We start from the raw sequence: 23,579 nt of genomic DNA on the forward strand, positions 1-23,579 counted from the left end.
GACCTGCTTGTCATGGTCTTCCTTTAGACTAGCGGGACACGTCCTGCCTCCTTTTGGAGGGTGGGACTCACCCCTATGCTGGGAGCCTTGGGGAGTGGTCTGCCCCTCCGTGGCTTGCACAATAACATGTCATATGACAATAATCAGGACAATGGGCAACCAGTAAAGGGCTGCTGTGTTTCGCCCTGTCAGGGGTTTTGAGAAGTGGCAGAGCTGTGGCCAGCAGCATCCTCACGAGTGCTCTACTGCCCACCAACCCGTTGCTCTGGAGACGCCTCCACAGTACTCACAGGCAGTGGACCACGGTGCGTCCCTCCCTCCCGTCATACTGCTCCTGCCACTTCTCCAGCCGTCGAACCACTTTGAGCAGAGAACGCTTGGAGGGGGGTATGTCCCTGTAGGCAGGCCAGCCGATGTACTGGAGGTGCTGGACTATACGATACCCATCCTGTGGCTGAGAACAGAAAGCTTGTTAGGGCTGTTGTACTGCGGAAGCTTGGGATGTAAGCCTTCCAGATACCCTGGCTGGGGTGGGGGAGGGTAGCCATGGGAGGGCTTTAGCATAGTGGAAGACTTGCTAAAGTCTTGACATCATAGGGACAGTCACAGGCTATCCCCACACGTACATCTACAGCTTTGTGCACACTGATTCCCTTTCCTACTCAGTCTTCAAAACCCAATTCAAATGCCCCTTTCTTTCAAAATATCTTCCCTGACTCTACTGGGAAGAGTTCTTTCTCTCTGAGGCTCATATGTCAGAACACATCTCACCTTCCCTTTAGAGACTGAACTGAGGATAGTAGCTGACTTCTATTCACCCTGAGCTCCCAATAGAGACTAACAGTTAGTTACCATTTCATAGGTTACCAAGCTGCCCCCTCCTGTCCAATGCTCCTCCTCTCAGCCAGGGAGTATCCTCATGAAAGCACCTAATTAGTTTCCCTCTCAGTACTTGCTGGACTACCCCAGAGCTTTTATATCCGATCAGTCTGCACCAACTGGTGCCAAAATAGCATGGCACCGTGGGGAAGAGCTAATGTCTGGGAAGTTTTGTCTACACAGCAGCAAGTGTGTCAGGAAACAGGCAGATGGCAGGCTGGATGTCACTCTGTGCATCTTTGCTGGAGTCACCGCTGGCTATGGAACCGGAATCGGCAAAGGCATCACTTCCCGAAGGAAGAGATTATCAGGAGAGCGTAACACAGACTCTTGGCTGGCTGGGTGGGATCCTCTCCCGGCAGCCTCCATCTGTTTTGTGAAGGAGACCAGGCAAGCCGTGGCAGCCCTGCACCTACCCGAGCCATGTTACAGATGCGGAATATTCTGTGGATGATGTCCTCGTCGATGTCCGCGGAGACGAACTCCACCTGGATGGGTCCGTAGCACCCGGAGGTCTTCTCGGGCCAGTACTGCATACAGAGCTGGAGCAAGAAAAGAGGTGACAGAAGCAGGCTGAGGACACAGGGTAGGGGGTGGACATCAGTGCCATTTATCACTGGCCCTTTCTTATCGCTGGCAGGACATACCCATTAGAGTGGTAGAGTATTGCATAGAAACTGAACTCAGCTTTCCTATTTGGGAGATTTTTGGTATTGCGATGTCGAGGCTTTGAACACAGAAACACTGGGTGAAGGATCTTTGCTGGGCCAACTTCAAACCTTTTGTTAGATTTGCTAGACTTCAGTTTCCTCATCTGTAAAGTGGAGAGAACAATATCTACCTTGAAGTGCTGCTGTCAGGATTAGAATAGATATGATACGGATTTATTTTCACATGAAAGTTGTGGCAAACTTTCCCTCATTCCAGGAAAACCTACAATGTTCGTTCATGATCAGATAATGACTAACTTTTTTAAAAGACAGGCTTTTGCCTAGGAGAGTCTTGGGCTCTGCTGCTTAGTACTTTTGTGTTCCAGTTCTCAGTTTTCTCATATGTAAATTAGGGACAATTATGTTTCCCTTGCACTATAGGAAACATCACCTGGTATTGGACAGGTCTTGTTGATAATTTTTCCAGTTTTCTGGGATTGGGAATCAGAACCCATAGCCAAGAGCAATAGGGAATGGTCACCCTTCAGTCTAAAAGGGTAGTTCTTAGAGGCAGTTTTGTCCCTCCAGGAGACCTCTTTCAATGTCTGAAGACACTTTTTATTGTCCTACTTGGGAATTGCTATAAGCATCTAGTATATAGAGACCAGGATGCTGCTCAATACCTCCCCACCCCAATGCATAGGACTCCTGGGAAGTTATTTGACCCTAAACAGCAGTAGTGCAGACACTGAGAAATCCTGATTGTAAATTGTTCATGTGTATGGGTATCATCTTGAAAGAGATATGGATGCTTCATTCACCGTATCTGGTGAGCTGCTAGGTGACTTCCACTGGGGAGATAATATTGAAGTGGCCATGGGTTGTCTGCAGAAGTACTGATTGTTTACAAGGGGCATAGAGGGGCATAGAGATGCAGAGGGGCATAGAGATGCCAACGTGCACAATCCCCAGAGCTGGGCCACAGAGAGCAGCTAAGATTAGGGGTTCAGGCCTGTGGGGGCCACTCTAGGATGGGCAGGGGCCATGTGATGGAAAGACCATGTGGGCATTACCCAGGAGGTTTAGCTGAAACTCACAAAGACCCACCAAGGCTTCTGAGAGAAGTTTGGGCCTGAGTTTCTTATCAGTGGTGTTAGCCACTGGCCACACTCCATGCAGACAAGGAGTTAGATTGACAGAAGTGACCCTTGGAAAGGTAGTGGTGGCCTCCTCTGGTACAGGGTTTTCACAGAAGAGAATGACAGCAGAGGTGACATTCCCCTTTGTTGATGGAGAACAAACTCATTCCGGGAAGTCACATGCCAAAATATCTTTTATTCTCTCCTTTCTCCAGAACTTAAATTATAAGGGAAGAGAGAAGAGGAGATGTGAGAGAGGGAAAAATCACATCTCCCACCCTCCTAATGGTGGATACCCAGAATTCTAACTTAGGGATAACATCATTCACCTTACAGCAGTGGTCAGTATACTACTGCCCCAAACCTGTAGTAAATAAAGGTTTATAAATAAAGTTTTATTGAAACATGGCTACACTTACTTTTTTATGTATTGTCTATGACTGTTGTCGTGCCATCACCAAAAAGAAGTGTTGACAGAGGACCTGTGGCCTGAGGAGCCTGTAATATTCCCTATCCAGCTCTTTACAGAAAATTTTTGCCAACTTCTTTTCTGAAGGATTGTTATGAGAACAAACGAGATAATTCATGTCAAGAAAGCCCTTAACACAGCAACAGGCATGGAATAAGCACTTATTTGAGAGTGCAAATAGTTGTTATTACGTAGTCATTGCCATTATCTCATTACCATCATGCACATGTTCCTCAGCTCACAATAGGGTTAAATTCCCCATAAACGCACCCTAAGTTGAAAATACCCTAAGTCAAAATCGCATTTAATATACCTAACCTACCCAGCACCCCAGCTGAGCAGCACAGAGATACTGCAGAGATCAGGTATGCCCTCGTGTTTGGGGGACTGGCTAGGAGTTCCAAATTCAAAATCTGAAGTGTGGTTTCTACTGAATGCATGTCACTTTCATTGAAAAGTCAAAAAATTCTAAGCTGAATCCAGGAGAATCTGTATATCAAATCTGAAGGATTCTTCTCATCAGCCATCTAAGTAGCAAGGTCAGGCTTCATAAGCCAACGTGCCTTGCTTTCCCAGCATCTTCTTCGGGGGTTAACGGAGCATGTGGAGAAGGGCGATGTGTGGGGGGCGGGGAGGGCCGGGCACAGGGCCTCCGCGGCTGGACCGTCTGCAGCTGCTGAGCTGTGCAGTAATGACAAACCCACAATTTGAACTTCATTTCTCTTTGCCATTGGCTCTTCTGCCTTGCAACCTTCGCAGTAATGAGGGACTGGTACAGATAAATCTGTGGCTGGCCGGAGAAATTGGAATTAATCAGAATTGCCCATTTGAAAAAAAAATAATTGCCTCTATTGCCTGCATTGAACTTAGCCTTGCCAGAGTTTGTCTGTGATCCTGACACGGGGTGCATGGATCCAAGGCATCAGAGAAAGTCTATTACCCCCAATATTTTCAGCCTGGAGAGAATGTGGAATGATTTGTCTCTTTTAATAAGATTTCCAGAGCAATTTCTCAAGCTAATAGGGTCTACTATGCCTCAAACAAGATGCCTATGCTTTGGGACACTTCTCAGCATTTGATTTCCCAGGTCACTCTCCCATAATGCTCAGGGGCCTGGGGAAGGTTGTAGGGCCCTTCTAATCCTAAATCAGAGTCATCCTTTCACTCCCTTTCCCTAATTTATGAGACCACATCTGCAACAGTGCGGGTGACATTCAGCCGGGTGATGTGGGTTTGAGCTGCCAAGGATCGTCAGCGTCTTCCTACAGCCCGTGACATTGCATCTCATTTAGCCACAGAAAGGCAGGGAAAGAAGTGGGGTGGCAGGGGGCACCCGTTCTGTTCCCAGTGACCCTTTGGGGCTCAGATATGATTTTCATCAGCAAGAAACATCCTCTATGGTTTAGCTCAAGACTGACCTGGTGTCCGAGTGTGTGATTGCAAGTGGACCAGAACCATCTACTTGGTCTGTGTATATTGTGCAGCAAAAGGGTGGGGAAATACACAAGATCCCCACTTGAAGTGCTCTGGGTCCAGGTCCCAGCTGTGGTCACTTACTAGCTGAATGACTGGTCCAAGTCCCTTAGCTTCTCTGGGTTCTCACGAGTGACTGGGAATTTTAATGTCTCCTCACACACAAACCTGTATCTGCTGAGCACTCTGCTATTATTATTAGGCAGCGTGGAGAAGGGTTGCTCAAAACAAGATATTCACAAGGAAGGCTTTTCTTCCTTCTTCTTTCTAGTCCATATGAAATTTTAAGGCAATATCCACAAGACTACCCTCTTGACAGTTCCTGATGGGTCAGCTTTGGGTAGCTGTGGAGACAGGCACCATCCTGGGTAGCGGGACAAAATTCTGCATGTCAAGGAAAAGAGTCCTGAAGGTTGTTCTAGAGAGGGACTCAGAAAATTAAAGAGGATGATGGGAGGGTAGTGGAACCACTGGAAGGTAGAAGGTGACTCAGAGCCTCATGTGCTCCCTTCCCCAACCTCCCAGTTACTCCATGCATTTCTAATAGCTGCACAATGCTCTCTGTCCATGCTTCCTGAATGACATGGGAGTGAATTGGAGATCACATGTGCATGGAGGGGCCAGACCGTGGGCATGGGTGCATCAGCAGCTTATAGAACTCTTGGGGTTTCTTAAGACCCTAGAAGTAATGATTAAAGTAAAGATTAAACTTAGTTCTCTAAGATCATGAGGATCTGTCTGACTTCAAGGCCACACTTAAACTCAGTGCAGTTGGGAAACTTGAAGCTGGTTGTCTCCAAGAACAGACTCCAATTCCTTAGCCTGGAATCTGGACCAGCTGAGTTTTCTCACCTCATTGCATAGGGTCCTCCCTCCCTTTCTCCATTGTCTGGGGAGGACACAGTGGCCAAAGGGAGGGTCTGACCTGCAGAGGTACATGGGTAGTGGCAATGAGCACATTTGGGAGGTTGTTCTGATGATTTAGAAATGGTCACACTCCTTCCAGAAAAGCAGAGGGGCTTCTGCTAATTTATTGTCAGGATGAATTAAACCAAGCAGAAGTTGAGATGCCTGTGTGTACAGTCCTGGAACAGCTGCCACACATTATTCTACCTAGTGATCTCCATTGCTGTTCGGACCGTGAAAAGATGTCCTTTGGGGGTGCAAGTTCACGCGTGAAATATAACAAATGCAAGGTAGCTTCCCTTGTTAAACATCTTTTTCTTGCTGATGGAATCAGAAAGCTTGTTAGTCGCTAGAATAAACATGCTCTGATGAGTTGAATGAAAACTAGCAGACAGGCCTATTTTTGGAAAAAAAAACAGTTTTAAAGCATTTTTCAGTGCACCTTAGTTATGCCTTTTGTTAATTAAAAATACTTTGATAAAATGGAAAGGCCAATCTTTCAGAAATGAAAGATTCCACCTCTCCAGATCTCTGTGATCCAGAGAGAGAAAAGTCAATCCCAGGACACCTAAAGAGGAAGTCAATTAGTATTTTAAAAAGAGAAATAGAAAAGAGTCGTCTGAATTGGTTTTAAAATTCAGATCAGTAATTGTAAAATTCCTGTAAACTGATTCTATAAAAATCTATAATTGGCTTCAACACTATGACCAGTTAAAGAAGACAAACTGTGGGGTCAGGGGCAATAGACATAGGAGAGATAGAGATAGATAGATAGACAGACAGACAGACAGACAGACCCTAAATGGTCATGCTCCCTGCTCGTGGTGGGTGGAAACTTGATCCATCTTCTAACAGCTAGATCCTAGTGTGTTTCTGGGAAGGAAAAGTAGGGCTTAGGACAATACTTTCAAGAGTGTGCCTGGGTGGGAGGAAAGGCTGAGGGCTAAGGAGACAGCTAAACTTCACAGTTGAAGAAAGGAACAACTTTGGGGGAGGGTGTGGGAGGGCTGAGAGAGAGCAGATGGGAAGAAAATGGTTTGCGAAATGAGTTGGAGGAAGATGTGTTGCTGAAGTCCAGGGGAGGAAGTGAGGTGGGGTATAAGAAAAAAGTGAAGGTCAACCTTCAGTCACAGGATTGCTACAACATGAATCTCACATTGCCCCCACTGAAGCCTCAGCTAGAACTTGGGAGTGAATATGAGCATAGGACCCCACCATTCCCCCAAGCCATGGGGGTGGACATGGGGTTTTCCCGCAGGATGGGCTGTAAGGAATGTAGCCAATTTTGTTTAAACGTCAAAGACAGAGGGAACTTGGCTGACACCTGGGTTTTACTAGTCTAACAGAGGATGAGTTAGAGGCTTCGGGGAGTCAAGAAGCTGACTTAGGGAAGTATACTGTGAAAGGCAAGGGTAGAACTGAACTCAGGTCTCTTGACCCAAGACTTTCAATTCTACTATTCCTATTCTGGTGGAGAAGAGAGAGAGACAGCCCCTGGCAGAGTCAGACCTGAGGCTGGCTGAGGCAGAGCTGGGCATGATGTATATTTTGTTAGCATGTTAGGCTGTGTTTTCACAAGCCGAGATAAAAATGGGGATATCAGTGCTTGCTATTTGCCCTGCAGGTACAATGACAGCAAAAGACATCTCTGAAACATCACCCTGTTTTTCTCCTGGCAGGATGGAGAGCTTGCCTCTCTGGCTTCCAGATATCCTCACCTCCATGGAGATAATCAGAGCCTGCTCTTTACCTCTCCACTTGCATCTGCATCACCTGACTTCTCAGATTTTCCACAGTGGGAGCTTCAGAACTGGGCAACTCAGCTTTTATATAAGATGTGGGCTCTCATTTTTTTTTTTAAAGTTAGGAAACATTCCTGCCTTCTCCATACATCTAGGTACCAGCAGATCCATGATTATCAGATACTGGGGCCTGGGAATCTGACACTAAACAATTGCAAACATCTTCTTCTCTGGCAGGAGGCCCTGGGCAAAAGTCAGCGATGGACTGTGTGACCCTTCCATATTTGGGCCTCAGTTTTCTGATCTGCAGTGTGAAATCAGTAGTTTCCAAAGTGGCATCTGTAAAGTTAACAATGAGCTGTTTCCAAAGTCTTTGAAAATAAAAGGAGGGTCATCTGTTGTTCTGGAGGGGGGAACCCCCATCTCTGGCTTTGAATTAGAATTAGAACATCTTACTGTATCAGTTCTGCATATGTCCTGCAGATCAGAATTTCAAAAATGCAAGAAAAGTAAACTCATTATTAACTAGTAAATACAGTTGGGGAAACAAAAGCTTTCAAAAGAGTGTACCCATGGAAGGAGGATGTGGGAAATACTGAAAGGCATTTGGAGGAAATTTGGATTATGGAAGCTCTAAGATTTAAATAGGATAAAAGGTGCTCCTTAGAATTAGTGACAAGCAAAATAATGAAAAACTCCCAGGGAGACTCCAAGTATAATCCATGTAATAAATCAACCAAATATTCAAGGAAAGGTGAAGTGCTAGCTCTTATGATTACATGGAGGCGACCCAAGCAAAGCTGGGTCATGTTGAACCCAGACTCGACTCCAAGCTGACAGGGTGGTCGTTTCCTGCAGGAATCCTCCATAGCTATCTACAAGGATTGAGGGCCATGTGATGTGTACCCTGGACACAGTGTCCTCTGTTCCTTCTCTTCATGGTCAGCATCTTCTTGCCACTTGAGGGTCTTGCTGAGATGATTCTCTCTGAGGATAATTTCATCCTGTCCGATGCCAAAGAGAGACTGGGATGGGACATCACTTCACCAGAATGCTACTCCATAGGGACAGGGAGTTTTGTCGTGCCTCTTTTGTCCTCTGTCACATCCATGGTTTGCCTGGCACAGGGTAGGTTCCCAATAAGTGTATGCTGATCAATGAATGATTAATGAGGCCCAGAAAGCATAGTTCCTGACTTTTGAAAGCCCTCCCTCTGGTTGGCAATGCCACCTACCCTGGTGGACCTTGGCCTCCTGCTTGGCTCGCTGCATCCCATTCCCTCATGGCTCCTGATGGCTCTGGTTTCAGATCTTGATGGAGACACAGACTTCCTCCAGCCCAAACCACTTCCCCTTCCAACACTGAGGCTAACTCTGGCTTTTACCATAATTTCATTATCATTTCTGTTTTGTTCTGATCCCTTCTAATCCTGGTCTTAATTGACGATTTCAGTTTTCCTACGGTTTCTATAACCAATCCCCACAAACACGGGGGCTGAAAATAATACAGGTTTATTGTCTTGCAATGTTGGAGGTCAGACTTCTGAAAGCAGTCCTCAGGGGTTATGATCAAGATGTGAGGAGGGCTGCATTCCTTCCTGGAGTCTCCAGGAGAGAACCCATCCGTTGCCTCGCATGCCTTGGAGGTGGCTCTCTCTCTTCAGTTCCCGCTGTCTTGTCACATCCCTATCCACTGACTTGGTCCACCTGCCTCTCTCCTCTAATGACTCTCACATTGACCCTGATGGAATCCCAGGATAATCTCCATATCTCAAGAGCCTTAATTTCAGCTCATCACATCTCTTTTCCCACCTATTCTTAGGACTCTGGGATTACGATGTGGACATCTTTGGGAAGCAATGATTCTACCTCCCACCGTATTACTGGCATGGAGGATCTCCTGATCTTTCTGCACACTATGGTGGGTGTGGCTGACTGCAGAGGGGTTTGTGTATTTGTTTATTTTTTCTGGTTTCTGTTCTCCATGGATGCTAATATATCCACAGAGCCCACAAAGATGGAAGAGACCTTGTCAATGCCATTGGATACGGTTGAAAAGTTTCTTCCTGATTGATACGGGGAATCACAGTGTCTTTTACTGGATGTTGTAGTTCTAGGGCTTTGCCCCACTAATCCAATCACAGGCTTCTGGAGCCCTAAAGAGTTAGAAAAATCTTTAGGGTCAAAGACAGAGAATTGAGAGTCTATATCAGGAGCCCTCATTGATCATAATTATCTTTGAAAAGCAGCCACTGTGGAAAAGAGAAAATTTGTGGCTGGGGATGGCTGATTGAATGACGTAGTATAAGATTCTGAGCAGAGGCAGACGGATTTGGACAACAGTGCAAGAAAATAGAGCATGCTTGCAGCCTGCTTCTTCTCCTTGGCCCTATTTTGCTGCAACCTATAGGTGGCTTTCCCAACCCCCAGCAGGAGCTCTCGGGGCTCCTGGGATAGGCATCAGTCCTCTCAGGAGCAGTCTAGCAATGCTCAGGACCCAAGGAGATCTGTCCATGGTGCTGGTCTGGCCCAAACCATGGGCTGCCTTGGCAGGATCTTGCTGGCAGACAAATACTGATGCCACTTCAAAGAACCGCCCCTCCAGGTGCCGAGGGCGGCTTTTCTGATGCTCACGCTGTGTCATTGTTTATTTTTGCAAGGCGCCCAGCTGCTGCGGTGATGATATTTATATCAATAAGGACTCTATTCATCTGCCGATTTCAGAGCACGCTTGCCAGCTGCATACGGCAGCCAACCTCGGGGAGCTTCTGAGCCTGATGTTTTTGCCTTTAGAGACTCGATTCTCAAAGGCTGTACCAACATCTGGGACTGAACGAGCCTTCATTCACCCAGGACCTACCCTGACAGGGGGTGTGATTGCCAATGACTCTGACCCTGTCTGTCCCAAAGTCAGATTCTTTTAAACCCCTCCTCTGCGTCTGAGCTCCAGTTTTCTTAAAAAAAGGATGTTGGAAAAAAGAAAAGAGCAAATGGGATTTTGAAGGCCCTGTTTTACTCCTGCCTCACGGAGGTGAGATCTCTGTTCTACTTTTGCAGGCAAAGGAATAGGTGGTGATGGTTTCCAATTCTGGATCTCTGCAGGGAATTAATTTATTTTCAGAGCTGTCTCAGTTTCCAACCTTCCATTGTTTGGGCCCTCAGCCCTGGGAATTATCCTTGATTTGTCTTTTTCTTTCCCATTCCGTATTCAACCCAACAGGATAGTTTGTTGAATTTACCTTCAGCATATATCCAGAACCCGCCTTGATCCAAGCCATCGTCACCTGCCACCTGTAATTATAGTCGCCTCTTCTCTGTGCCCTCTGCTTCCACTCTTAGCAACCGCCCATCCCCTCCCCCATCAAGAATCTATTCTCAATATAGCAGTCAGAGGGACACTTTCAACAAAAAAGCCAAATTAAGCCATTACTGTGCTTAAAGTCTGTCAGTGGCTCCCCATTTTTTGCAAAGTGAACCCCCAAGTTCTTCCTATGACCTCCAAGGTATATGTCTACACCCAGCCCTGTCAGGATTCAGACCTCACACACCTTTGTTCCCTCCCAACACACATAACTAAGTGCATTATAGAGCATTGTTGGTTATTGTCTGTGTCCCCCCTTTAGAACAGAAAGTGCACGAGAGATGGGAATTTTCTCATTTCCCTCATCTGTGTTGCTCACTGATGCAGTCTAAGCACCTAGAATAGCTTCCAGGGAGGAGCAGCGGATGCTCAACAAATGTGGGTTGCGTGGATGAGGAATTCTCTCCTGAACATCTCTCACAGACACATTCCAAGTTGTACTCACTTTCAGCCTGTCCTAGTCCACTCTCTCCCTGCCTCCCCCTCCTTCCTGCCTTTGCATTTTGCAGAGGTGCACCCTGGCCACCTGCTGGCCCAAATGAGAAACCTGCCATCATCTGTGACTTTTCCTTTGCACCCACCTCCCACTGGTGACTGCTCCCTACACCTTGTGGACTCAACTCTGGGAACATTCTCATATCTAGTCCCAATTCTCCTGCCTCCCAGCCACTTCTAGTTCAGATTTTCGCTTTATTTTCTCCCCGAGTCTTTGGTTCCCAGGTCTGTGCTGCAGTTGTCCTCCTCCCTGGTGGCAGACTTGACTCTGGCTCTGCTCCTCCGCAGGGTTAACCCCTCTAGAGTCTCTCCCCACTGGACAGGAAGAATTTTCTAACTGTGTTCCTAGGAACCCTAGGAGTCCACAAAGGTACCAGAGTGATCGACTCTCCAAGGGCCACCAGGAGAAGATGAGAGACCACTGTAGGGGGAGCCCCAGACTCTTGCCTCCTGCTTCAATATGACTAGCTGTTGATCAGAGCTCTTCACACACTGGGCTTGCATGAGAGCTTTTATTTGGAGAAAGAGTTCTGTGGCTTACAAAGTAAAAGTCTGATACTTATAATGCTGCAGTCCATGGCCCAAGCTCCTGAGCCTGGCTCAGGAGCCCTGCAAGGTGGCCCCTGATGCCCTCTCCAGCCTCACCATGCTCTTCTCCTCTGGACAGAGCTCAATCCCCAGCCGCACCAGAGCAGAAGCTGTTCTTCCCACAAGCCTACGTCCATCTCTCCCTCTCTCCTTTGCCCTGCCTTTCCCTCTGCCTGGAATGTCTTTCCCCGATAGTTCATCTCACATAAACCCAAATCTCCTCTGCCTTCTTCAAGGTCAAAGTCACCTTTTTGAAGTCTTCTCTCACCCTCTGGGCAGAATTAATTGCTCCCTGCTCCTGCCAACACAACACTTCACCAGTGACCTCTATTACAGCATGGTCACATGAGCTAGGGACAATTTGCTCCTCTGTCTCTGTAGGAAGACTATGAACTCCTGGAGGGCTGAGACTACCGCTCAGACCCATTGGAAAACACATTTTATTCCTGCCCAAGGGCCTGTGCAAGGACAGCACTCATACGAGAGTTCATTGAGTTATTTTGAATTTTCTTCAAGGCAGTAAAAGGACAGCTTTTCAAAAACCTGAAAGGTCATCCTCATCTTCTTGTCTCCAGAAAGGCTTCCCTGCCAGAGAGGCAAGGGCTTCAGAAACTGTCCCAAGACATGTCCTGTGTCCCGAGCATGGGGATGTGTAGTGTGCATGTGATGCTTAGAGCTAGCATGAAGTCAGGGCTCTGTGGTCGTCTGCTGCCAAGCCTCCAAGGCTCAAGCCCCAGCTCTACCCATGTGAGCTGTGTGGCAGAGAGACCAGGGCAGGTGGGTGTGGCCAGGCACCAGATACCCTTCAGGGTTGCAGGTGCTCAGTGCTGGGGAGGTGGCCTTGCAGCTGTGACAGCTCTGTGTGACTTAGAGCAAGACTCTAACTAGTGCCTGCAGCACAGAACAATAGAGTGTGGCCCTGGGTGGGGGTGGGGAGCTAAACAAAGCCCATAGGCAGAGGGAGTCATTACTGAGGGTCCAGGGGTAGAGGCCTCCTTGCCTCTGTGGGCAGAAGAATGGGCTTGCCTGGTACTCCCAGGGTCTGCCTCAGAGTCTACAGTATGGCTCCCCCCATCCACCTAGGCCCATCTAGGGTGGCTGCTGGGCCTCTTCTTACCTGGGCAGTGTCCATCTCATTCAGCATCACTACAGAGGAGCAGTTATAATCGAACACCAGCCTCCAGAAGTCCGCCACAGTGTTGGGTAGAGGGTGTTGGGTGACCACGAAGGCGGCGGGCTGCTTGTGGCTCTGACAAAGAAATGACACAGGCTTTGTAAAATATATATATATATATATATATATATATATATATATATATATATATATATATATATATATATATATATCTGTCAGTGATATTCTGATGATGATGAGGCCCGGATGGCTGCCAGCAGCCCCGAGCCTGCCAAATGGATTTCACAAAGCACCTGCCGGTTCTGTTCTCTCTGAATGCCCTGGCGGCAAAGGGGACCTTCTCGTAATGAACACATTCTCCTCCAAACTAAGACATTTCATTAGGAAAGTGTCAGTCGGATGGGGATTATCCAAATAAATTATTTATGTCTTGGAGCTTAGCAAATAATCATCATTACAATATGAAATGAAAGATTCTGGATGCAGATTAGCTGCTCTGCTGGCCAAGACACCTCTTGGGATATAAGAGATCTGCTGAGTCCCTGTGCCCATGATGTTGAGGAGGGGTTGGGCGGGCCTCCAAAAGAGCTTCTATTACACAGCTTACTCTTGTTGGATTGAGGGCTGAGCTAGCTGGCAGAAGGTGGGTATTGTGTCCTTCAGCCAGTGGAACAACGGAAGTTACCCAGGTATTAAAGTCCGGCAGACTTGGGGTTCAAACCCCTTCTAACTTATGAGTTATCCATCCATCCATTCATCTGTTCACCCATTTATTCAAACATCATTTGTACAGTATCTTTTGGGGGAAGGAGGGGGTGATAAACACAGAGAAGAAATCAGATGATCTCAAAACTCAGATTCTTTATCTGGAAAATGGCAATCATAAAGGCAAAGGGATGGTTGTCAGAAAATTGGATAAGATTTGCATGTGAAAGGCCAGCAAGCAAGAGCTTGACTGGAAGCCCAAGGACAAGAGCAGAAAGGCTCCTGACTTAGGTGTTAATCCTGGGCACCAGCCTTGGGTCTGGTACACACCAGGTAAAGTGTAGCTCCAGCCAATAGTCACATTAATTCATCCCCGTGTTATAGATGGGGAAACAGAGACCCCAAGAAAAAGGCCTGTGTGATTTGGGGAGCTTCACCTGGGCTATTTTTGGGCATGCCAACCTTGGAAGGAGGTGTTTGAGATTAGGAAGCATCTCCACTTCATCAATAGTTGGTAAGGCCTGAGCAATAACCCTATTCTCAACAAGTTTTCTTGGGAGATGGTTCCTATGGACGTTTGCAGCTATTTTTAGTGTAGTTATAGGTCAGGAGGAAAAGAAGAGAGATCAGGGTCAAAAGCCCTGGCAATAGCAGGAAAATGTCTTGCAAACATGGACATCACAGAGGCAGAAGGAGAACTACTTCCAAGGCCAGTGGAATGGTCAGAGGAGGAGCCTGGGAGGGCAGACCATGGAGCTGCCCAAAAGCCTAATTCCTCAGTCACAGAAAGCATGGTCTTTAAGCCATTTCAAGATCTGTAAAAAAATATCTAGGCTTCAGAGACAGCAGAGTTGGGGTTCAGATCCTTGACTCTACCCTTTCTGAGCTAGTTGAACTTGAGTAAGTAATGGAAATACTCTTATCCTCAGTAGCTGTCCAAAAAAAATGGGGGATAATAATACCCAAGTTCAGAATGAGACAGTGCAAGTCCAGGGTCCGACATGGTGCCCAACGCTCAGGGAATGTTAGTTTTCTTTTCTTTTTCACTGTCTCTGTGATAAATGCTCTATTAGGCCAGCACGCCTGACAAAGCCTTATCTGAAAATATGTTCGAGATCCGTGCTCCTGCCGAGTTTCAGGGATCAGCCAGCAATCCATTTCATGGATAACATCATCCTTTACCAGGGGAAACATTAAAAATTAACCCAGAGGACTTCATATTTTTCTGCTAGAGGCAAAGCTGCTATGGTTACCAGATAATGCACGGACTGAGCTGGAATACAGATAAGGACTTTTTTTTTTTTTTAATATAAGAAAGGCAAAGGCCTCAGTGATGGCTCACTGGAGAAATGCCCTGTGGACAAAGAGAATACAATCAGAATCAGAGCTTGGTTTAAGGCATTTGACTCCCGGCAGCATCTAACCTACTAAGTAGAGGCCAAGAGTTTGTTTGATCCTTGTTTGGATGAAGAAGGCAGGAAAGGGGTGTTGGGAAAGCAGGGACAAAGCTAGGAGGAAGTTGGAAGTGTGGGTGCACACCTGGACCCCATCTTGCACTACACACATACACACACACACACACACACACATGCATGCACACATGCATATATGGAACGAAGCTAAAGCCAGGGGTCTTTTCTTTACTTCCAGCTATTTGGTATGACCAAGACCAGGCTCTCTTCTTCTGGGCCCAGAGCCATGATTTTCATGGAGGATGTGGGCACCTATGGACAGAGGCCAGGGCAACCCTTTTGAGAGCTGAGACCTTTCATTGCCACCTGCCTCCAACCCATCAGGCCCTTGGAGGGAAATTTTAGGAAGATCAGAAGTCAGAGAAGTAGTTGGCCTTGGCCCTAGGAGAGAGTGCTCCATGTCCCTGTCTGTTTTGAGGGAGGTGGGAGGGTCACATGGGCTAAGTAGAGGCCAAGATCTCAGACATGCAGTGGAAGGGGACCTGGAAGAGTTCATGTCCAATTAGGCAATGGCATTCTTGATTCTGAACCTCAAGAGGCAAGAAGCCTGCATCTTACCGAGTCAAGGAAACTGTGGGGGAGGTTCAAGAAACGAACTCTAGAGTGAGAATCAGGAGCCCTGGGTTTGGCTTTGCCACTAGTTTTCATGGCGACCTAGCACAAGTCCCTTCCTCAATCTGGCCTCAGTTTCCTTTGCTGAGAAGCACATGGATGGGGCTAGGACCATGGTTCCATGCTTCTGCAAACACCTGTGCATCTTGGAGGTGAAGTGATGATACCCAGAAGTAGCTAGAATCCTCAAAGATGAAGCACGTGAGGCAGATGCACGGGCCCACTGGGGTAAGGATACGACTCTAATCCCAAGCCACATCAGGGTAGATGGTCCTCCCTGGACCTGACATCCAGAGAGTACAAGAAGGAGCCCCTAACCGGATATGCAGGAATATGGCTTGTTTCCCTCCTTGCTTCTTTTCCTTCCATCACTTGCTCAATATTAATTTACTGAGCACCCACTAGGTGCCCTCCTTTTTGCCTCTGCACAGGAGATGTCTGGGGAGCTGAATGGGGAGTACCTGCAGGTGGAACCCATGCCTATACCATCTTGTGCTCCCAGGATTCAGGCCAAGGCTTGGCTTAGAGAATGTTTCTATTGCTCAGGCTGAGTCAGCTCTGTGGGAGATGGGAGTGGGTGGGTGCAGGATAGGACCAGAGCCTTGTGGTGTCATGGGAGTTACTTTAAACTTTGGAGCTGTTCTTTCCAGGTTCTTTGAGCCAAGGAACCAAGAGCACAGCTTGTGTCTGGGTTTGGACCAGAGCCTTCAAGGGGAGCAAAAGTCCTTAAGGTCAGCGGATCAGAAGCAAGAAGAGGCCACCTGCTGATAGAGTCAGGGCCCTGGGTCCAGACACCTCCACCTGGGGAAGAGACTTTTCCCTGGAATGCCAGCCAGGCGCTCTCTTCCAGGGCTCAGCTTACATCCATCAGTGCTGCATTGATGTAGTTGCTGGACTCTCCATCCACCGAGATGAGGAAGGGCAGGCAGCGGTCCAGAGGCAGGACATCCATGCTGCGATTCTTATCATGGTTCCGGGGCAGGAGCCCAATGCTGCAATCTTCTGGTCGGACGCGAGGTGTCACTATGTTGAGTGTCTGTGGGGCAGAAAGGTGAGTCTACAGGTACTACTCATGTTGTTGCCCCTGAGCAGAGGAGACAGGAGGGTTCCAATTTAGCCTAACTCCCCTATTTCCACCTTCTAAGCTTGGCCCTGCTGTCCCCTTCCCAGAATCCAGAATCCCATTCCACAATGGTGATGTTCCTTCATATCTTATAGCACTTGTGAGCTATGAGCCCATGCTAGGGGCTGTGTGACACCTTCCAGTTGCCAAAGCTGCAGGGGTAGTGTGCCCACACACAAGCTCAGACTTAGGCTGCCAACATCTGCCAACCAATATGAACTAAGTTGTTGAACCCATCCAGGGCTACAGTAAAGGATGGGATGCCAGAGGGCATATGGTGGGGCTGGGGGCAGGGAATCCCTTTGAGTGCTAAACATCCCTTGAAGTGTCATGGAATGAAGGGAATGATTTACGAGCATTCTTCTGAGGGCCAGGGGAGACTGCCTGAGGACGGAAGGATGCTTGGATGAGCTGCTCAAGGTGGATGTGAGACCTCCAAGGGGCAAGTTTTAATAGGTCTGAAAATCTGCAGTTATTATGCTCTGCAAAGTTACAATTTAGGACAGAGATGCCCTAGCCAACAGATAGATGCTGTGCGCAATGACCATGTGTCTGTGTCCCATCCTCCCCTTATTCTGCACTCTGATTCTGCTCCAAATCATTAAAGATCATTTGTTTGAAGGAGCACTAAAGAATTGACTTGGCTGAAGTACCTGCCATAGAACCATAAACCTAGCCATTGCCCATGGCTGAAGCAGACACGAGTCTCCTGCCTGGTTCTCAGTTTCTATTGCCCAGGTTATGACTCTGGTACTGGCCTTAGGAGGAAGGGTTAGACTCTAACTTTCTAACTATTGATTCAAATCCAGGGTCTTCAGATGGAGCTTGCCACAACTTGGACCATATGAGCTGCCCAGTGTGGAATTGCTATGCCTGAGCTACGCTATAGGGTGATGCTGCTCAAAGTTTCATGTTCAGACAAAAAAAAAAAAATCAACCAGTGATCCTGTTAGATTGCAGATTCTTATTCAGTAGGTCTGGGTGGTACCCAGGATTCCACAAGCTCCTAAATGAAGCTGCTACAGCTACTCTCTAGACCACACTGTGAGGAGTAAGAATGTACCAAAAAATACAGAGGAAACTTGAGTCCCTCCAGGGACAAAGAGGCATGAACTTCACACTTGTGTTTATAAACTTGTCTCCATCAACAACCTGGACAGGAACTACATAAGACCTAAGTTAAAAAGAGGCCTTGGCCAATCACTGAGCTAATACTTGCTCATGGCTGTGCATTTGTTGTTTGTAAGACATTCTGCAGCTGCCTGGTGCTACAGACTGAAAACACATGGACATCTCACTTCTCACTGAGCTCTACAAATGTGCACAGCACCTTGAACTTGTTTGGAACACAACTATGGACTGAATGCTTGCATGCCTCCTCAAATGCACTCATTCTTATCCTAAGTCCTAGTGTGATGGTATTAGGAGGTGGTGTCTGTGGGAGGTGATTAGGTCATGAGTGTGAAGCCCTCATGAATGGAGTTAGTTGCCCTTAAAGGGAGAAACATGCTTTTGCCACATGAAGCTACAACAAGAAGACAGCCATCCACACACCAGAACAGTGCCTGAGCCCTCTCAAGACCCTGGATTTTCCATCAGTTGAACTGCAGCCTCTAGAAATGTGATAAATAAATGTCTGTTGTGTAAGCCACCCAGTCTATGGGAATTTTTTATAACGGCCTGGACTAAGACAGTCACTGAACCTAGGATTTGTCCGTACCTGAAACTCGTCTTTGATCTGGCTGGAGTTCGTCTGGGGGTCCAGCCTGCTGATGTTGTAGTACAGAGAGCGGAATTCACACACCGGGATGGCTGTGTTGCCACACAGGCACGCTTCCAAGATGGCATCGTGCACAAACACATACTGCTCCTGCATAGTCCGGAGAGAGGGAGTAGGCAGGTAGGGACAGTCTCCTGGGAGACCTGTCCACGTTTAATCTTATAGCTCTAAAGAATGCACAGGATTTATACTGCCACCTTATCTTGTAACCCAAAGGGCCAGGTTTCCGTATTTTATAGAGATTTCATGGATTTTTCTCCTTGTATGAGATTGAACAGAGTCACTGATAAAAGTGAGCAACTTGCTTGTGGTGCTTGTTTGACTTTCACCTGCCTTCTGAAGACTTCTTGTTGCACAAAACCTGTGATTCCCTGCTGAGGGCTTTCTTGCTAGTCCCAGGAGCACACTTGGGCTGTGTGCAGGTAAGCCAAAGAGCCAAAGAGTTAATGCCCCAGGAAGCAGCCCTCAAGCAATAATAGATGGAGAGTTGGGGGCGAAAATCTAAGTTCCTTCTCTCCTTTGGTGAATAACTTAAAGATGCACATTCCACATCTCAAAATTCCCCAGGTGTCCACAGTGTTAAAACCTGATAAAGCACCTTTCATTCATTTCCTACCCTTCTCCATCTCACTTCCCCACTCACCCACCAGAGTGTCTTGGGATCAACTCCCAAAGAAACTCAGCTTGCCCTGAACTCTTTGTCTCAGGGTCTGCTCTGAAAACACATGCCATACCCTCTCCTATCCCAATTCTTTGTATCTGTTATTCTTTTCTCCTGAAATTCCACTCCCCTTTTCAAGACCTTCAAGGTTTCATTCCTTCTGGGAGGTCTTTTCTAAGTCCACCAAGCCAAAGTTGTTACTTCTGGGTCCTTGCTAAGTGTTTGTTGAGTGACTTTTTTTCTTGCAAAATTTGGTTTATCCTCTACCTAGTGTGGTTATCTGGATGCATCATTTGAACATGTCTCCCCATGGAGAGTAAGTACAATGTGCCTGACTCCAACCAGCAAGCCTGCCTGCTGCATGCAGTCCTTTTGGCTCTAGTGCTAGAAGCCTGAAGATAGGGCTGAGTCTGCTCAGAGCCTGCAGCAGGGTCCAGTATATATAAACCCAACAATGGGGGTCTTCACTACAGATCCAGGAGGGTCTGCTGTGCCCAAAGCCATAAGCAACTTCCTTTTCCAGGGTGGATGATGTGTGCAGTTCCTCACAAATCCCAGCTCTGCCTGGGCACCCACAGCCTTCACTAGAACCAGAAGATGGACTCATTGTTGGAACAACAAATCAAGGCATGGAGGAGAGGATGGGCAGAAAGTTTGCTTAGAGAGAAGATGGTTCAGAACAAAGAACATGGACATTGAGGGTCACAGGGACGCATGATCTTCCACAGTATGGCTGGGTGAGACCTTGGGGACACAATTCTCAGTTTCTTCCTCGTGGATAACAATGGAGATGCTGGTAAGGGCTACTTCCTAGGATATGATTTTATACCCTGAATATAAAACACACATGCTGCCTGCCTCACAGCAAAAAAGACAAACTCCTTCCATTTTGCTCCTTAGGCTCTCTATCTGGACAGAGGTACCCAAAAGCCACCTTGAAGGCTGGGGCTGTGTATCATCTCTCTTTGAATCCCCAGCTGCTAGTTCAATTACTCAAGGACTTGGATGATTAAACCACTTCCTATAGAGACTGAGTGGATGCTGGGCACATAATAGGCATCCATAAACGCCAATCCTTTCCCTCTCTACCCCTTTTCTGAAGGCAAAGAATCCCTGACAGCTGCCATTCAGTCCCATCTTAGATACCCTCAGAGATGGGAGCCTCATCACCATTCATTATTGGTGGAAGTCCCTGTACCACGGAGCCCCAGGATTGACTTGGGGTGCGATGTCAGTCCTAGCTTCTACAGTGGTCTCCCCATAGCAAACTGTGTGGTCACTCCCTCTCTTGTCCCACACTCAGCTCCTTTCTATTGACCCCATCCCTGGGTCTCTGTCCACCATGCTCCTGTGTGGCCAGTGATGCTGGTCCCTGGTGCTCAGTCCTCCAGGACTCACCTCTGTTTGCACCAGGTTGACCCTCTGTGCCCGGAGCTCACGCACGCAGTTGAAGATGTCCACCACCCCTTCGTTCTCAGCCATGTCGAGCATGGTGTCAATAGCAATGAAGCAGCCGGTCCTCCCAGCTCCAGCACTGGAAGAGAGGTTATGGGGTGTGGGGAGGGATCTTGGGGTGATTTCAGCTCTGGGCATCCCCTACCATTCAGCCCCCTATCCAGGGCCCTGCTGAGAGGCAGGCTGTTGCAGATAGCAGAAGGGTGGGAACCCCAGACCTTCCTGGGAGATGCTAAGCAGGCAACCAATCTTAGAACCTCACCTCTGTCCTTTGAAAGATGCCAGAGTCATGCTTGTCTTTGGGGGCATTTGATCAGGGTGACTTATTCTGTTGTATCCATTTAGCAAACACTTATTCAGCACTGGCCAAGTGCCGTACATTGTCCTAAGAGCTTTACAATGTTACCTATAAACTCCCCTGTGAGGTTGTTAGCAAATTTCTCTCCCATTTCACAAGTGAGAAGACTGAGGCACTGAGGTCTGGCCTTGCCTGAGGTGACACAGCTGGCAGGTGGTAGAGCTGGGACTTTACCCAGGCAGTCTGGCTGCAGAGCATGTGCTCTTACACTTCCTTCCTTGATCAGATTTACAGTGTATAATGGGTCTTAAGGCAGCACGTATATGTGTGGTTTCCTCTTCTGATGGGTAAGATGACCCACTGTGTAGTGTGAAGCACTTAGCGTGGGACCCTCCACACTGCAGACGCCTAATAAACATGTCCTTCCTCTTTCCCTCCCTTCTTTTCTCCTTCTCTGTTTTTTCTTTTCAGCAAATGGGCTGATACACGGAAGCAAGGAAGAGCAGGAGAGGTGGAGCAGAGGAGAGGCGAGGGAGAGAGTGGAAGCCCAGGACCTCTGAGCTTCCCCAAAGGCAGAAGGGGATCCAAGGCCCTGGATTTGGCTTCCCCAGGACCAGGAGCTAGAAACCTCTTGAAACTGAGCAGCTGACAGCCCTGAGACCGACCCTTGCCAGGTGTTGAGTTTCCCACACACATTCGATTTCGGATCTCAGATGGCTTCCTCAGGAGAATCTCAGACCTCAGCGAGGCTCCTGGAACATGGCCAGCCCTGCCCTGATTAGTGGTGGGTCCTAAAATACTGGTGCTGAACATTTGCCTTCAACGCGTCCCGCCTGGGAAGGGAAGGCCAGGCAGGCTGTCCCGGAGGCCCACTTTGGCTTGAGTCTCCTGTTTTGCTTCGGCCATGGACACAGATGGCTTTGTCCACTAATGTGGAAGTAAGAGGATATGAAGAGAGGAAGGGAGAGAAGAGAAGACGGAGAAGCATCATTGGCCGATAAATCTGAGGCACACAGGCCTGCAGGATGGGACTGTGGCCCTCAAGGCTCTCGGGCAGTCTTCATTCCTGATGAAACTTCAATGGCTCGAACTGAGTACAGTCTGACTTATTCTTGACTGAGAACATCTACTACCATCTTGACCCAGAACTCCCCCAAAGTGGCCTCAACAGCCTGGCATATAACATATAACTTGCCTCCTGGCTGAGTCTTTGTAAGGATTGTGCTGTGTTTATTAAACATTTTAGTGATTTAGTATTTGGAAGAGACCCTTGGGATCAAATTCTGGCTGTGTGACCTTGGGTAAATGACTTCATCTCTCTGGGTTTCATGACTCTCATTCATAAAATGAGGCTGATAACAAATAGACCCACCTCATAGCATTAAGAGTACCATGTATGTAAATTAAAAACATATAAATTACATTATATGTTTAAAAAGCTTAATGCATGCAAATTGGCTTAGCCCTGTGCCTGGCCACAGAGTAATTTCTCAATAAATTGTTGCTACTTATATTTGATGGATATTTTTCCACTATCTATGATGCTTCAGATGCTGGGATTAGGAGTGGGGACATGAAGATGAGTAAGTCTTGGTTCTTGCCTAAAGGATTAAAAGCCTGGGGAGGGGGACAACATTAAGAGATGGAGAACAATGATATTTTTAAAGTGCTTACTATATGTCAGGAATTTTGTCAGGCACTCAGCACACATTAGCCAACCCATTTAATCTTTATAATAGCTCCAGGAGTGTGCACCACTATGCTCAGATGCATGAAAGTGCCTTGCTATGGAGCTAGAGGCACAGGGCCATCATGCACAGTACTGGTTAATAGTGGGGAGGTGTTGCTGATAATATTTGCTGTTGTCTCATTTTTTCCTTTATCCCTGCTCTGGTTGCTTTTGGGGATCTTGGGGTGGGGTCTAAAGTTTCACTGCCCTTGGGCTGCTATGAGGTATAAAGCAGAGAACATGTCCAAAATGCTCAGAGGGCCCAGAGGGCTTCTGCCACACCCTCAATCCCCTCATCTCTGAAATGGGATCATGTGCTTCCTATTATATTTAGAGAGAGAAAATTTTAAAAGGATGCTATGTAGGGAAGCAGGTGGCTCTGAGTGTCCATGGTTTGTAAAATCCTTCCTGGTCCCTGGACTGATGTGGACATTGTCGGAGCATGCAGGGTCTGTAGAAATGGGCGGGACTCAAGGTCACAGCAGGACAGAGAGGACTGCTAGTGGCCTTCAGGTCTGGACATTTGCCTTCCTCTAATTCTCAGTGTCCTTGACACAGTGCTTTTTCTCCACTTAGGGGGACTGAAAAACGTGCCACTCATCCTCAATGCGACTCTCTAGGTCAAAGCCCAAAATAGCTCTTTTTCATAAGGAGATAGAACCGGATGCTGTCCATTTATTCTCCATTAAGGATCCTACAGGCCAGAAATTAATTTTTAAAATAACAGCAATGAAGAGAAGCATGTTTCACCAAGGCACCCCACGGCCATATCAAGGAGCTGCAAACATGTTACACATCAGCTCTCAGCCCCTCAGTTTCCTCATCTGTAAAATGGGATGGTGATAGAGATCCCCCTCTCAAAGTTGGATGAGAAGTACATGAAATGGTGTGGGTAGGTGCACATGGTA

The 23,579-nt window shown here is 47.4% G+C and overlaps 1 protein-coding gene across 6 annotated transcripts in view; it reads right to left on the reverse strand.

Annotated features, from left to right (window-relative positions):
- Window positions 1-23,579, reverse strand: part of Ptprt (protein tyrosine phosphatase receptor type T) — a 1,068,074-nt gene that overhangs the window by 11,185 nt on the left and 1,033,310 nt on the right. For all 6 annotated transcript variants that reach the window (XM_058575678.1, XM_058575677.1, XM_058575682.1 and 3 more), the window contains 6 exons: window positions 20,588-20,723; window positions 18,469-18,618; window positions 16,488-16,661; window positions 12,819-12,950; window positions 1,296-1,421; window positions 291-454 (listed from right to left, as the gene is read on the reverse strand). In XM_058575678.1, the coding sequence (XP_058431661.1) occupies window positions 291-454; window positions 1,296-1,421; window positions 12,819-12,950; window positions 16,488-16,661; window positions 18,469-18,618; window positions 20,588-20,723 (882 nt within the window). The remainder of the gene's footprint in view (window positions 1-290; window positions 455-1,295; window positions 1,422-12,818; window positions 12,951-16,487; window positions 16,662-18,468; window positions 18,619-20,587; window positions 20,724-23,579) is intronic.

The sequence above is a fragment of the Marmota monax genome, unplaced genomic scaffold, assembly GCF_021218885.2.
Source record: "Marmota monax isolate L192 unplaced genomic scaffold, Marmota_monax_Labrador192_F-V1.1 WCK01_AAM20220418_F8-fsc00014, whole genome shotgun sequence".
In the NCBI taxonomy this organism is placed as follows: Eukaryota; Metazoa; Chordata; class Mammalia; order Rodentia; family Sciuridae; genus Marmota; species Marmota monax.